Source organism: Xenopus tropicalis, chromosome 10, assembly GCF_000004195.4.
Source record: "Xenopus tropicalis strain Nigerian chromosome 10, UCB_Xtro_10.0, whole genome shotgun sequence".
NCBI classification, from domain to species: Eukaryota; Metazoa; Chordata; class Amphibia; order Anura; family Pipidae; genus Xenopus; species Xenopus tropicalis.
In genome coordinates, this window is record NC_030686.2 from 11149289 (window position 1) to 11164212 (window position 14924).

The window sequence follows — 14924 nt, forward strand, 5'->3', positions numbered from 1 at the left end:
CCCTGTACTCCTTACTTACTGTGTGGAAACCAGTTTTTCCAACTCCATTTATCCTGCTGGGCCAGTATTAACAGCATATAGAGCCTTGCACTGACTCCCAACAGTATATAGAGTAATAATATTTTTCTATCATTTTATTTTCCTACATGTGTGCCACCAGTTTCCTCCATGGACATTTATTCATTAGATACCAATATTTGGATACGGCCCCAGTGACTGCTACCACGCTGCAACGCCAGTGATTGACTCCAGCAGACATTCACAGTGCAGTAGAATCCAATCGGTGCAAGGACATGAGGGTAACACTGCTAGCTGCTCCGTGGGGCAGCACAGAATGCCCCCAGACAATACACACACACACAAGGACACACAGAGTGAGGGAAACGCATGCAACACGCAGAGGGCGCAAGTGAGCGATACTGACCTTAAAGCTCCAGTAGTTGGGCTGCTAACAAAATAGCAAAAGAAGAAAAACACCATTAACATTTCTTTAATGACATCAGTTCTAGGTACTCAGGATGGGCCTCCTTTTCACTGGCAACCAGTCACACCAATGAGGCTTACTGCTCATTATTGGTTTTAAATTGTATAAGTAAATCAGATATCCTGAGGGTTTACGTGGCCTTTAATAAATATATATATATTATATACTCTCTCTCTCTCTCTCTTGCAGAGAACATATGCTTTGTAAGTTGTGCTAAATATGCAAGTTTAATGTTTCCTTGATTACAGAGGTGATACTTGGAAGACATGGAAAGCAATTAGACAGCTCACCCATTATATAGAGAATAAAGTACCCCCTATTGGAAAATATACAGAGTACCATGACTTTGGCCTCAAGCTTTGATATAGTCATGGAACTCCTCAGTGACTTTTCATATCCTTATATTTTTCAGTTGGGGGTACTATTCCACACCATTTATAAGGCTGTTATTTACAGGATATTCACAGCTCCTGTGTATTATATGTCAGTCACCGACTGGGGGCCAGATTTGGCCTTTCGATTCTATTGCTCCATTTGCACAAGGGCTCCTCAGCTAACAGACAGAGCGTGGATGTGCTAGATGTTTGCGCTATACTGTCTATTTAAGTGAAAATAAATGCCATACAAAGAGCGCTTATCCACAGGATGCTTTTATTTTCGGAACCCAGCACACCGGAGTCATTCATTATAAAGGGTTATTAGTGGAAGCTTTGAGTCACGGTTTCCCTTTATAGCAGTATATAGTAAGCCCCTTGATAAATGGCAAGTGTTCCATTATTTTTGTGCTAGACCAGTTATATAAATGGATTGCAGGTCGCAGAGAGTCCCACTTCCACGACAGACTATGTGCTTCTTTAAAGGGCCAGTATGTCCTCCAATTTTCCAACCCATTTGTGTTTGGCACATGGGAACACCTATGCTGGAGGACTCTATTCCCTACATGCTGTAAAGTTTGACCAGTTATGTAGACTACATTTACGTAAGTTAATCATGCCTCGGAGGAAGACAGACCACCCCCTTGGAATGCTAGCCCTTATGGCTTCTTGATAGCAGCTAGCAATCTTTAAAAACACAATGGCAAGGAAAATACAATTTTAAAATGACAGTAAAGGTCCCCATACACTATAAGATCCGCTCGCTTGGCGATGTCGCCAAGCGAGCGGATCTTTACCCGATATCCCCACCTACGGGTGGGCGATATCGGGTAGCAAGGGACTTAAAAAAAAAATAATCCGATCGTTTGGATTACATTTGCGGCCATGGGCAGTCGGTTCGGGGACCGCATCAACGAGCCGATGCGGTCCCCGATCTGACTGGATTTTCTAACCTGGCCGATCGATATCTGGCCAATTTCAGGCCAGATATCGGTCGGCCAGGCCGCTCGTTTCTTCCCATACACGGGCCGATTAGCTGCCGAATCGGTCCAAGGGACCGATATCGGCAGCTTCTATCGGCCCGTGTATGGGGGCCTTAAGTTTCCCTTCAGCATGTGTATTTTGTTCACAAGTTTATAATGTGACTTGGGTGAGGTCTTGAGGCAATAAACTCCTATGCTTTCTGTACCCTTTCACTTGATTTTCATTGTAGCCCACAACTACAATGTAACTGCCATTCCCTTTGCCCTATTACTTGCTTATCCCATCACAAAACAGTTTGTGCAATGCAAACTTAGTTCTGATTTACAGAGAGCTGAAACTAACCCCCACATGTAATAAAAGGCAATAAGTTTTCCCGGGACCAGTAACCCATAGCAACCAATAAGAAGTTTGCTTTTAAGCAGGTGACCAGAAAAATTCTACCTGCTGATTGGTTGCTATGGGTTACTGCTCCTGGGCAAGTTACCCAAGGCAAGTTACTTAGTGGGTTATTGCATAACCCACTATGTATCTGTAAACAGGCAATAAATGACGCCCCACACATTCACTGCCTATCTCCCTGCAATAAAGAACTTGAAGGTGTGTTTACTAAGATTGGAGATAAATATATCCGGTGATGTTGCCCATAGCAACAAATATAATCTTTGCTTTTGATCTCTAAAGCTGGCTATACACGTACCAATAAAATTCGTACGATTTTCAGACTGCGTGTGGGCTCAGAATTATTGTCCCAATAATTTTCGTACCGCGCCCATCGGTTGTTTAGTTGATTAGACAGGTTAGAAAATTTTGGTTGGGATTTGCCCATCCCTCTCTTTAGCAGCATATGTGACCTTTATGAGGGTGCTGTTTGTTCCCAAGTGGACATTTCACAGCTTACATTGGGATCCCTTAATCTGTTGTTGAATTACAACTCCCAGATCTCCCTGCCAGCCTGAAAACCATGTGATCCTATTGTCATGCTATAATTTAACCACACTATTCCTGGGGGGGTTGGGGGCAGGGCAGTCACTAATATCTGAATACCCCAAACACAGCCCCGCTTACTGGTTTCTAGGTGTTCAGATAATAAAGCTACTTGGGCCCAGAGCAAATACATGTCCCGGCAGCTATGTATAGGCACATATAAATACCAATGGGGCCACAGGGGGCTAGTATAATAGATTGTTTAATGCATTTTTTACAATATTCACAAAGCCCAGTATTAATTTGAACATGTTTATGTGCTTTCAATGCACCTCTGTGTATGAGTCCTAAGTCGGACTTGCTTTACATTATTAATCATGATCCATGGCAGTCGATTGAACCAGTCTGTTTCAGTGACATCTCTACGTATTCCCACAGCACCAGGCAATCAGGCTTCTTTACTAGCACAGCCCATGAAGAAGTGCGGTTAGTATAATACAAAGCACTTGGGGGGGATTTTCCCAAGGTCACCCCTCAATGTCACTCTTTGCTGGGTTACGTGTGATCTTGTTGCTTCGTTCAGAATCAACCACCTTGGTAAACTGTAATTCTTTCCCTCACCATTACTATAAATTATTAATCTTTTTTTTTGTGCTGCGAGAGGAGCCTTCGGCATGTTAATGAGTATATGATTCATGCAGGCTGAGCCCTGTGTGGTACTGAGACACGGCGGCGGTATGGCAGCACATGGTATTCTGTGTGTAGCTCGGATCCTTAGCGTTACTCACATAAACTGCTCTGTCTTTTATTGCTACGTGTTGCTCTGCGGAACCTGCTGGGCATATTATGGGTAAAGGCATGGTGCTCTGCATTACAGATCTGCACTAATGAGGGACACCTACTGCCTAGGGTCTCACCACTAACACAAACACCTATAAGGGATAAATATCATTATCGGCACGGCCATGCACGCTTTTTTTACACTTCACTTTTATGCAATTATTGAAAAAAATGATCATTTGTGGCTGGGTTATTACGCAAGAATCCTGTATCATTCTATACCCCAACTGCTGCAAAGCCACTACTCCCGGCCATCTCTCTGCTGGAAAGCTAGGCATGCTGGGGGTTGTAGTTTTGTCCTGTGTGGGTTGAAATGAATTCACCACCGTAGAACAAATTAAAATCCTTGTTGGACATCTGATTCCTGATTCTTGACAGCGCTGCCTTGGAAATCCTTGAAATGGATCAGGCCACTTACTCACAGCCCAGGCCTCCTGTTAACTCGACCCTTTTCTTACTATATTGTCTGTCGCTGAATGGGGGTCTGTGCCGATAGTGTGAGGGGAAAGGTATGGGCTGAGATATGACGCTGTTGCTCTAATCCATCCTATTCTCTGCATAGGTTTTATCTATTCCTGCAGCTGGCAGTGCGTCTTTCAGATTTACCTCGTCCTCTTGTCTTGCAGGCTCTTCAGATACAAACACTGCAATTATACTGCTAGTGATTTATTTAACCAATAACCCATATATATATATATATATATATATATATATCCCTTATAGGTGTTTGTGTTAGTGGTGAGACCCTAGGCAGTAGGTGTCCCTCATTAGTGCAGATCTGTAATGGAGAGCACCGTGCCTTTACCCATAATATGACCAGCAGGTTCTGCAGAGCAACATGTAGCAATAAAAGACAGAGCAGTTTATATATATATATATATATATATATATATTATATATATATATATATATATGAAGATACAGATAGACACACACACACACACACACACAGGAATGGCTCTTCGGCTGTACAAACACACACAGCACAGGCTGGGTAAAAGAAAGCATTCACCACTTGCCATGGTTGCCTTATTTATATTCACTACTTAGCCCGCAGCACTTTCATTCCCTTTACGCATTCACTTGGCCACGATAAAGACATCTCCAGGTGCAACGAAATGTTATTATTGTCTCTCCTTCTAGTGGTGCATTTGTTCCCTATTCTCTCTGTTGTAATGGCCTGTCGCTGGAAATGCAATTTGGGGTGGTACAGTGCTTGCAGGGGGGATTCGGCTTGCTTGAAGCATGCCTCCTGTTCTCATCTCCCTGGCACACTGACTAATGTCATCAAGGAATAGTCAAGTTTACACATAACTTGCTTTTCTGATTTTATATTTTATTTTTTTTCACTCTCAGTTGCCATATATACAGGTGCAAATGCCAGAGGGGCTGCTGTAAGATGCCATAGACAGTCACTATTTATTGGGGTGCTGGGGGGCTGTTTGGGCCTCTGTGTACCGGAAATGCCAGGGCCTATTTTAGATCCCAGTCCAGGCCTGACCGTCAGGCACCCCCCAGTTATATGCCTAACAGTGCCACAATGCCAAAGGCCCTATTAGCCATCTGGGACAGCGTGCATGCACAATATAGTAACATTTTTAATATTTACATATATAGATTGTCTATGGCATCTTACAGCAGCCCCTCTGGCATTTGCCAGAATCCACAGATTGCCAGTCCGAGCCTGCCACAAGTACATATATTTTTCCATTAAGAAAACCCACAGACAATATTTTGTGTTTCCCAGTGGCCCCCCAGCTTGCACATCCTAAATGAGATGCGAGCCAGGGACATTGCAGGGGAGGCCCATGGGCTGCCCACCTCCCATCCCTCTTTGAATAGAACTTTGAGCTTTATTTTTGCACACTGGCTCATATTCTGCCTGTTTAAGCATTTACAATGGCGGCTTCATACATAGAATGCATAACATTCCAATAATTGGAATCTAGAGACCAATCTTTTTAATAATATAGATTTACAGAAACCAAATCGGGTTGTGTAAAACAATACTGCCACTACATTCCTAGCCTCAGATTTAATCTGCTTTCTGGTTGCTGGGTTCACTGACCCTAGTAACTAGATAGCATGATAAAGTCAAGGGTGGAAAAAGGTCGATTGGAGGAAGCAGAATAAAAACTGCAACAAAAAGAAAAATAAGTACCATTTGCATGCCTGCAGGGCAGTAACCAATACAGTAAGTAACCCCAGCATTGAAGGGGCTGCAATAAAACAATATTTAGAATGATGCAGTATATCCCTGGGGTGGGGACAAAAATATTGCACTTGGGTCCAAAAAGTCATCAATGTAACTTACCACGTCAGGCCTTAAATAGAATGAACAAACTGGCTACTGATTGTCAAAGAAGACCAAAGTCTATTTAGATGGGTTGAACTTGATGGACTTTGGTCTTTTTTCGACCCAACTACGTAACTATGTAAAAGAGTGGTGGCAGTTGACAATCAATAGCCAGTTTGTTCATTCTATTCCAGGCCAGACCTGGTGAGTCACATTGATGACAGTTTACACTATAAGTCTACCACATTAGTGGTGATGTTTGTGTGTAACAAGACAAAGTATGCAGCTCTAAAGGACAAGAGTGTTAAATGTTTGCTAAATGTAGGCTTGGGAGTGTAGAACCCTGCCCTATACTACCTGACATTCAATGATATGTCTGCCTCTGACCCTCCAACATTTGTACCAGTGTATGCGGGGGTAAAAGAAGGTAAGCTTACCGATGATGGATTATCTAGGCACACAGGCACAGCATTCTCCTGTGTATCCCTATACATCAAGGCATCAGGGTTGCATGAAGTCCCTGCAAGCAGGAGAGGTGAGGCGCCTTGGAGCAACTGGAGAGAAAAGGGAGACAGGGAAAGGATGAAAATAAAGGAATGATAAAGGCTTTATATCAACATACCAATTTTCCATTTGCTTTGCTGCTTTCTGAGGAAGGAAAAGAGCGAGAGAATGCAGAGATTGAATAATGATTAGGTGGAACAGGTCTAATTATCTGAAAGGCCTTTCTGCAGGCACCTTTTAATCAGCATGGCGGATAGCTGTGCTATTGTCAAACACCTCTACAGCTCTGTTGTTTCTTCAGCACCTGCTTTGATTAAATTATGCTCCTTATTCACACTTGCTGCACCTCAAAAATACACATACAGTCCTTATATTACAAGATGGCAGGCAAGGCTTTTCTATCACAAGACTGTAAATTCAGTAGAACAAGGTCTTCAATTAGGACAGTTCCTTAATGAGATATCGTTAACTTGTATACAAGGCTGACATACAATTTGGGGTTCTTTCAATACCACCGCAGGAACCATCTGCAACAATAACACCAGATCTGAAATTGTTCTCTGCAAAGCCACCAACCAGTTTGTATATTGAGACAATTACGAGATTACGGTCTCTTGAGGTCGTTCCTATTACAGCATTAAAATGAATGCGGTTTTGTGTAGCCAAACCCATTAGATATTTAGAAATTAAATTAGAAAATCAAATATTACATTCCCAAGCTGTTACTTTGAATTGTTACATGCAACGTATTTGATTCCCCCCCCCCCCCATTACGTATTCATACAAAGTGTACTGCTGTTACAGAAACCCGGTTATAACCACACTCCTAATCAGGTAAAGAAATGAAACATAAAGAAGACTGCAGTAATTGCCGGCATATTAATTATCTTCAGACTGGTGCTGATGCCAGCAGCATCTTTGCTCAGCTACGTCCCTGCTGGAAGATGAGCTACAATTCCTAGTCTCTTGTGTCCAACCGTCACCTTCGCTTTGTCAAAACCTTGTCTGCCCGCCAACCCTTTCCACCAACCACTGTTGCAAGCTGGCATTCAAGGAACGACAAACATTTGCTAAATCATTCTTGGTGTTGCCGTATTAGGGGGATAGAAACATTTAGAGAAACAGGGGGAAGTGCTGGGGGAAACCAAGGCTACTCTTTCTACCATACAAGGTGACAGTGGTGCATTATACAGTCAACTACACTCTCCGCGTGCAACTCATAAATAATGGTTTGTGTATATACTACCATCGCCAAGCAATGGAGTATAAAATAAAAATTGCTTTTAACATTAAGAGGGTTGGTTGATGGAAACAGCGAGTAAACCCAGAATGATGCACTACAAGATTTATTACTGAGTACAGCAAGTCAACTGTAAAGTGACATATACAGAAGGTTGTCTCTGGAATAAAGGTGGTGGGCACTCAAAGGAGGAGATAAAAGATTATTTAAGAAAGCTTAGCCTCTCTAAAAAGGAATAAACCTCTATATACAGGTATGGGATCTGTTATCCAGAATGCTCAGGACCTGGGGTTTTCCGGTTAATGGGGCTTGGAATAATTTGGATCTCCATACCTTAAAGGAGACATATTGGATAAATGGGGAGCAACGCTAATTTTGTAGGCAATTATGAATAATATCCGGTGCTGGTTTCACTTTGTGCTAAAAATAAATTCTCTCTGTAAAAATGGCCCCTTTATTGGAGCTCCCTATAGATCCTCTCACTTCTCCCTCCAGTGTGAAATGGAGAGTGGGCGTGTCCTAACGGTCCCTGCCAGATACACAGTAGGAGGGGGAGAGCCAATCACAGCCCTGCACTCACACAAGCACAGAGAGGCTTCAGTTCCCTATCAGGTCAGCCTAGCTGCTGATTGGTTCCTATCCTACAGTGCAGGGTATGGAGGGCTGCCGGCTCCCCAGCTCATCCAGAGAATTCAGCCAGCAGGAAGTGGCACAGATGGGCGGGGCTAGTGGGGGTTTTGTGGAATTTCTCAAAAAATCAGTCAGAAACACAACTTTTTAAGCACAATCCTTCTATATCTAGAGGAGTATAATTCCCTGGTACATTCATCATTTTTATAGGATATGTCTCCTTTAAAGCTACCATAAAATCTTTTAAACATGAAATAAACCCAATAGGATTGTTCTGCCCCAATAAGGGGTAATTATATCTTAGTTGGGATCAAGTACAGGTACTGTTTTATTATTACAGAGAAAAGGGAATCATTTAACCATGAAAAAAACCCAATAGGGCTGTTCTGCCCCCAATAAGGGGTAATTATATCTTAGTTGGGATCAAGTACAGGTACTGTTTTATTATTACAGAGAAAAGGGAATCATTTAACCATGAAATAAACCCAATAGGGCTGTTCTGCCCCCAATAAGGGGTAATTATATCTTAGTTGGGATCAAGTACAGGTACTGTTTTATTACTACAGAGAAAAAGCTAAAACATTTTTAAAAATCTGAATTTTTTAATTAAAATGGAGTGTATGGTAGATGGCCTTCCCGTAATTCGGAGTTTTCTGGATAATGGGTTTCCGGATAACCAATCCCATACCTGTATACATATACAGTTATAAGTTCTCAAACAGGAAGCCTTCTACTAGTACCCTGCTCCCTGTAGATGCTTCCCCAACCAAAGCCTTATCTTAGGCTCCCAACTGAGCTTAAAAAAAATCATCAAAAAAATCCTTACTAAAATCACATACACACGGATGTGATCTATGTGACCCTATACTGAACCCACAGCATAGGCTCCACCTCTTCTTTAAAGAGAATGATGTCATACATGAACTGGTGGGAGGAGCTACACTCACAACCTAAGCAATGACGTCATTGTTTTAGGTCTATAGTGAGTGTAAGCAAAGGAAGAAGGAAAACCTGTGTGATGTAATATATGCATTATGCCAGGGATATCTAACTTGCAACCCTCCAGAACTTTAGCTGGCTTGGACTTCCCCAGAGAATTGCAGCCAGGGGGCATGTACCAAGGTGGGCATGGGGGGGGGGGGTTAGTAAAAGGCCTGAGTAGGAGAAGAGAAGAAGGGAGGCAGTTACCTGTCAGCCTGGCAGAAGGCAAGTAAAACGCAATACAAACAAACAGGACTCTGAGGAGGAGATCTCAGGTTGCAGCTCCCCGCAGACAATACTGGCTGGGTTCCCCATTATACCTGCAGGAATGTTCCATTTACACCCCGCAGGAATGTTCCATTTACACCCCGCAGGAATGTTCCATTTACACCCCGCAACCTGAGCGGGGAACAGGGGCAGGAGCCGTGTGAATGGAGTGAGGAAGCGCTGTCACAGGCACCCATGATTTATACTAGTCGCCTAGCCGGCTCCTAATGATAAGGTATATGGGTGCCCTGACACACCCCTCCCCTCCTGCACTTGGTCTTACCTAGTAGCCAGGTATGTGACTGCCTGAGGCGGCGGTGCAGGCTAACGCTACCCGGGCAATAATCCATCAAAGGAGATGTCTCAGCAGGGACTCATTAAGCCGCGCAGGATTCTTGTCGACATGATGAAGCTGAGGGAAGAGAATTGGGATGCCGGGCACCCCTCTGCCAGGGATGGAATATGCTCCCCGCCGGGTCGTGCTTCTGTCGCTCCGGGCACTGTCCGGTCCCACCATTCCGCCTGGAACCAATCCTGACCTTTGCAATGTGAGTTAGCCGCTCTCTCTCTCTCTCTCCTTAAAAGGATGTGGTTGCTGTGGAAACAGGACTCCACCTGTCTCCCTGCACTTTGCGGCGGCGTAGCGCTAGCGGAGACATTCGTCGGGAGCAGTTATACAGAATGGGGATCCGGCCAAGGGGGTGAGGAGTCCCCGCTACACACGTCCACCTCCGAGCGCTGCGCTTGTGACTGAGGGGAGGGAGCAAGCCCAGGAATGCAGATATAGCGGGGTATCCTGCCGCCGTATCCTCCGCCGGTGCACCGTGTGCGGCAATACAGCTCACTCCGCCAAGCGGGGAATAGAGCCCACTCCGCTGAGAGACCATGAATATCCCCCTACCTGTGCGCTACCGATAAGGCCAGGACCCCATAACTGAGGGGGATATGTTATCCCTGCCTGGGCTTTATCTGCCACAGCAGCCTCTCAGTGTCGGTTTAACCCCTTCAGTGCTGCACACTATCATGGAAAGGCAGAAAATAATTTCATTCAGCAATATAGCAGCTAAATGATAACTTGTAAAAGCTTTAGAAATGACTGGTTTTCTAGCTCTCCAGCTGTAAGTGAACTACAGCTCCCAGCATCCCCTCATAGACAACACTGGGAGATACCAAACGTGAGGAGGGAGGGGGGGGGGGGGGGCAGGGATGCATATAGGCACATCCTATAGTAAACCCACACCAGGCCTGAGATTGCTGCTCATGGAGGCTGTGTTTCCAACATTATGGCTAATGACGTCGCCCACCTGCAGCCATATTGGCTATAATAAATTAATAAATAGGGCAAAACTGAAAGGCAATTAGTTGGTAGGAGTCTAAGCCCCAGATAGTAATGGCAGGGGGGGGATGTTCCCCAGCTTGGGAGCAATGGCTCCTTTGGGACAGGAAGGCTGATGCAATGGCACCACTGTGTGGGGAAAGGTGTTTCTTATCCCAATCAAAACAAACCAGGGGAAAAAAAAAATACCCCCGGGGCACAACTGAACTTTCCCTTTGTGCTGTGGGCGTTATTCATGTAGGAACAATGGCAGATACACAAGTTGTGCCGCTGAAGTTGCCATGTGTGTGTAACTACGGCAGCAGCTCCCTCTCATATAAACAAAGGTGCAGATAAATAAGGCCTATGGCACAGGGGGCGGATTCTCTGCCAGCGGTTTTCAGCCGGCATAGGCCTGAACCAGTGCATACTCTGCAGGCCCGGACTGGCAATCTGTGGGTGCTGGCAAATGCCAGAGGGGCTGCTGTAAGGTGCCATAGACAGTCACTATTTATTGGGCTGGGGGGGGGGGGCTGTTTGTGCGTCTGGGTACTGGGAATGCCAGGGGGGCTGTAAGGTGCCACAGACAGTCACTATTTATTGGGCTGGGGGGCTGTTTGTGCCTCTGGGTACTGGGAATGCCAGGGGGGCTGTAAGGTGCCACAGACAGTCACTATTTATTGGGCTGGGGGGCTGTTTGTGCCTCTGGGTACTGGGAATGCCAGGGGGGCTGTAAGGTGCCACAGACAGTCACTATTTATTGGGCTGCTGGGGGGCTGTAAGATTCACTATTTATTGGGCTGGGGGGGCTGTTTGTGCCTCTGGGTACTGGGAATGCCAGGGGGGGCTGTAAGGTGCCACAGACAGCCACTATTTATTGGGCTGGGGGGGCTGTTTGTGCCTCTGGGTACTGGGAATGCCAGGGGGGCTGTAAGGTGCCACAGACAGTCACTATTTATTGGGCTGGGGGGCTGTTTGTGCCTCTGGGTACTGGGAATGCCAGGGGGGCTGTAAGGTGCCACAGACAGTCACTATTTATTGGGCTGGGGGGCTGTTTGTGCCTCTGGGTACTGGGAATGCCAGGGGGGCTGTAAGGTGCCACAGACAGTCACTATTTATTGGGCTGGGGGGGCTGTTTGTGCCTCTGGGTACTGGGAATGCCAGGGGGGCTGTAAGGTGCCATAGGCAGTCACTATTTATTGGGCTGGGGGGGCTGTTTGTGCCTCTGGGTACTGGGAATGCCAGGGGGGCTGTAAGATGCCATAGGCAGTCACTATTTATTGGGCTGGGGGGGGGCTGTTTGTGCCTCTGGGTACTGGGAATGCCAGGGGGGCTGTAAGATGCCATAGGCAGTCACTATTTATTGGGCTGGGGGGGGCTGTTTGTGCCTCTGGGTACTGGGAATGCCAGGGGGCTGTAAGGTGCCATAGGCAGTCACTATTTATTGGGCTGGGGGGCTGTTTGGGCCTCTGGGTACTGGGAATGCCAGGGGGGCTGTAAGGTGCCATAGGCAGTCACTATTTATTGGGCTGGGGGGCTGTTTGGGCCTCCCTGTACTTGGAATCCCAGGGCCTATTTTGAATCACAGTCCGGACCTGATACTTTGGGAAGAAACAGCAGGGCACCAATATTTTAGTTGGTTGCTCTAAAATAAAAATGAAGGCAGCCCCTGTGAAAACATAATATCACGCAGATAATAGTCACTAACTGGGAACAGATATCCCATTTAAAACCACAAATGACAAGATGATTGACTAACCATTGGTTGCAGGAAAGACTGTACACTAACGTTCAGAGATGAATAGTCAGATATGTGGGTAGAAACAAAAGAATTCCTACCCCTATCTGATGATTCAGTACAGGTATGGGACCTTTTATCCAGATTGCTCAGGACGTGTTGTTTTCCAGATAAGGGATCTTTCTGTAATTTGGATCTCTATAACTTATGTCTGCTAAAAATCATTTAAATATTGAATAAACCCAATTGGCTTGTTTTGCCTTCGATAAGGATTAATGATATGTTAGCTGGGATCAAGTACAGGTACTGTTTTATTATTACAGAGAAAAGGGAATCATTTAACCATGAAATAAACCCAATAGGGCTGTTCTGCCCCCAATAAGGGGTAATTATATCTTAGTTGGGATCAAGTACAGGTACTGTTTTATTATTACAGAGAAAAGGGAATCATTTAACCATGAAATAAACCCAATAGGGCTGTTCTGCCCCCAATAAGGGGTAATTATATCTTAGTTGGGATCAAGTACAGGTACTGTTTTATTATTACAGAGAAAAGGGAATCATTTAACCATGAAATAAACCCAATAGGGCTGTTCTGCCCCCAATAAGGGGTAATTATATCTTAGTTGGGATCAAGTACAGGTACTGTTTTATTATTACAGAGAAAAGGGAATCATTTAACCATTAAATAAACCCAATAGGGCTGTTCTGCCCCCAATAAGGGGTAATTATATCTTAGTTGGGATCAAGTACAGGTACTGTTTTATTATTACAGAGAAAAGGGAATCATTTAACCATGAAATAAACCCAATAGGGCTGTTCTGCCCCCAATAAGGGGTAATTATATCTTAGTTGGGATCAAGTACAGGTACTGTTTTATTACAGAGAAAAGGGAATCATTTTTAAAATTAGAATTATTTGCTTATAATGGAGTCTATGGGAGATGACCTTTCCAAAATTCGGAACATTCTGGATAACGGGTTTCCGGATAACATATCCCATACCTGTACTAAATATCAAAATTTTCCAACTGGCTCAGTCAAAGAGACAACCAATATCCAAGGCCTTTGCCGATAATGGCCTCTTTGTCTCCCACCATACACAGGCCCGGATTTGTGGCGAGGCCACCCTTATCAGAGGACATAGTTCATAAAGTCCCAACAAGACCAATGAAGTCCCAGTTGTATGACGGCTCCCAGCATCAGCTCCGTAGTCAATTGAGTACAGGCTTTGCTACGGGTTAGTGGCTTCTACCTATACAATCAGGCTTGTGTAACCCTGGGGTTAGAGCCAATGGGGTACAGAGTTTTTGTGAATCTAGCCCCTCATTGTGCCTTACTATTAGTTGTTTAATATAAATCTGTGAGTTAGGGGTTTTAGAGTTTTGTTGGATGGGGTGTAGGGCGTTATGGCACTGAAGGTGACACTCAGAGAGGATCATTAGCTCAGTATGAAAGGCTTACATGATCCTGTGGTCTCTATCCCTGGGCTTATGGTGGCCACACATATTAAGATGCACTCGTCTGGCCTGGTAGCCAAGTTGCTCCAGGGGCTTAATATACACAGTAGTCCTGAAACTGGGTCACATGGGCAGCCTATTGGACTAGCAATCTGTGGGTTCAGGCAAATGCCAGAGGGGCTGCTGTAAGGTGCCATAGGCAGTCACTATTTATTGGGCTGGGGGGGGGCTGTTTGTGCCTCTGGGTACTGGGAATGCCAGGGGGGCTGTAAGGTGCCACAGACAGTCACTATTTATTGGGCTGCTGGGGGGCTGTTTGTGCCTCTGGGTACTGGGAATGCCAGGGGGGCTGTAAGGTGCCATAGACCCTCACTATTGGGCTGCTGGGGGGCTGTTTGTGCCTCTGGGTACTGGGAATGCCAGGGGGGCTGTAAGATGCCACAGACAGTCACTATTTATTGGGCTGCTGGGGGAGCTGTTCAGGCCACTGTGTGCCAGGGCCTATTTTGACTCCCAGTCTGGACTTGGTGGTCAGCCCTGATATGAGGTTTGAGTGTGCATCGCACCCATGATGGATGATTGGACATTGCAGATTGCTAACCTCTCATCCAATCAGCCGCTCCATTGACATTTCACAGGTTTCTATGCACCTTATCTGAAAGGGAAACGTATAGGTTTCTACGCCGACACATGCGTATTAGGTAAATGCACATTATCAACTCTTTTCCCACTGCGCTGCAATAATCTATAGAAATGAGATGATATTTTACCAAACGACTGCAGGAATATGACCTGTGAGGCATTTCAAATTATCCAGCTGCTCCAGTGCCAGCTTATTAATTCAAACACAAATATGACTTTCCCTTTGTTGTTGCGCCACCTGCTGGA

General features: G+C 45.1%; 1 protein-coding gene across 1 annotated transcript in view; it reads right to left on the reverse strand.

The window, feature by feature from the left end:
• Window positions 1-14924, reverse strand: part of srcin1 (SRC kinase signaling inhibitor 1) — a gene marked incomplete at its 5' end in the record, with an annotated part of 110154 nt that overhangs the window by 64721 nt on the left and 30509 nt on the right. The window contains 1 exon segment of the mRNA NM_001128039.1: window positions 6340-6456. Within this exon segment, the coding sequence (NP_001121511.1) occupies window positions 6340-6456 (117 nt within the window).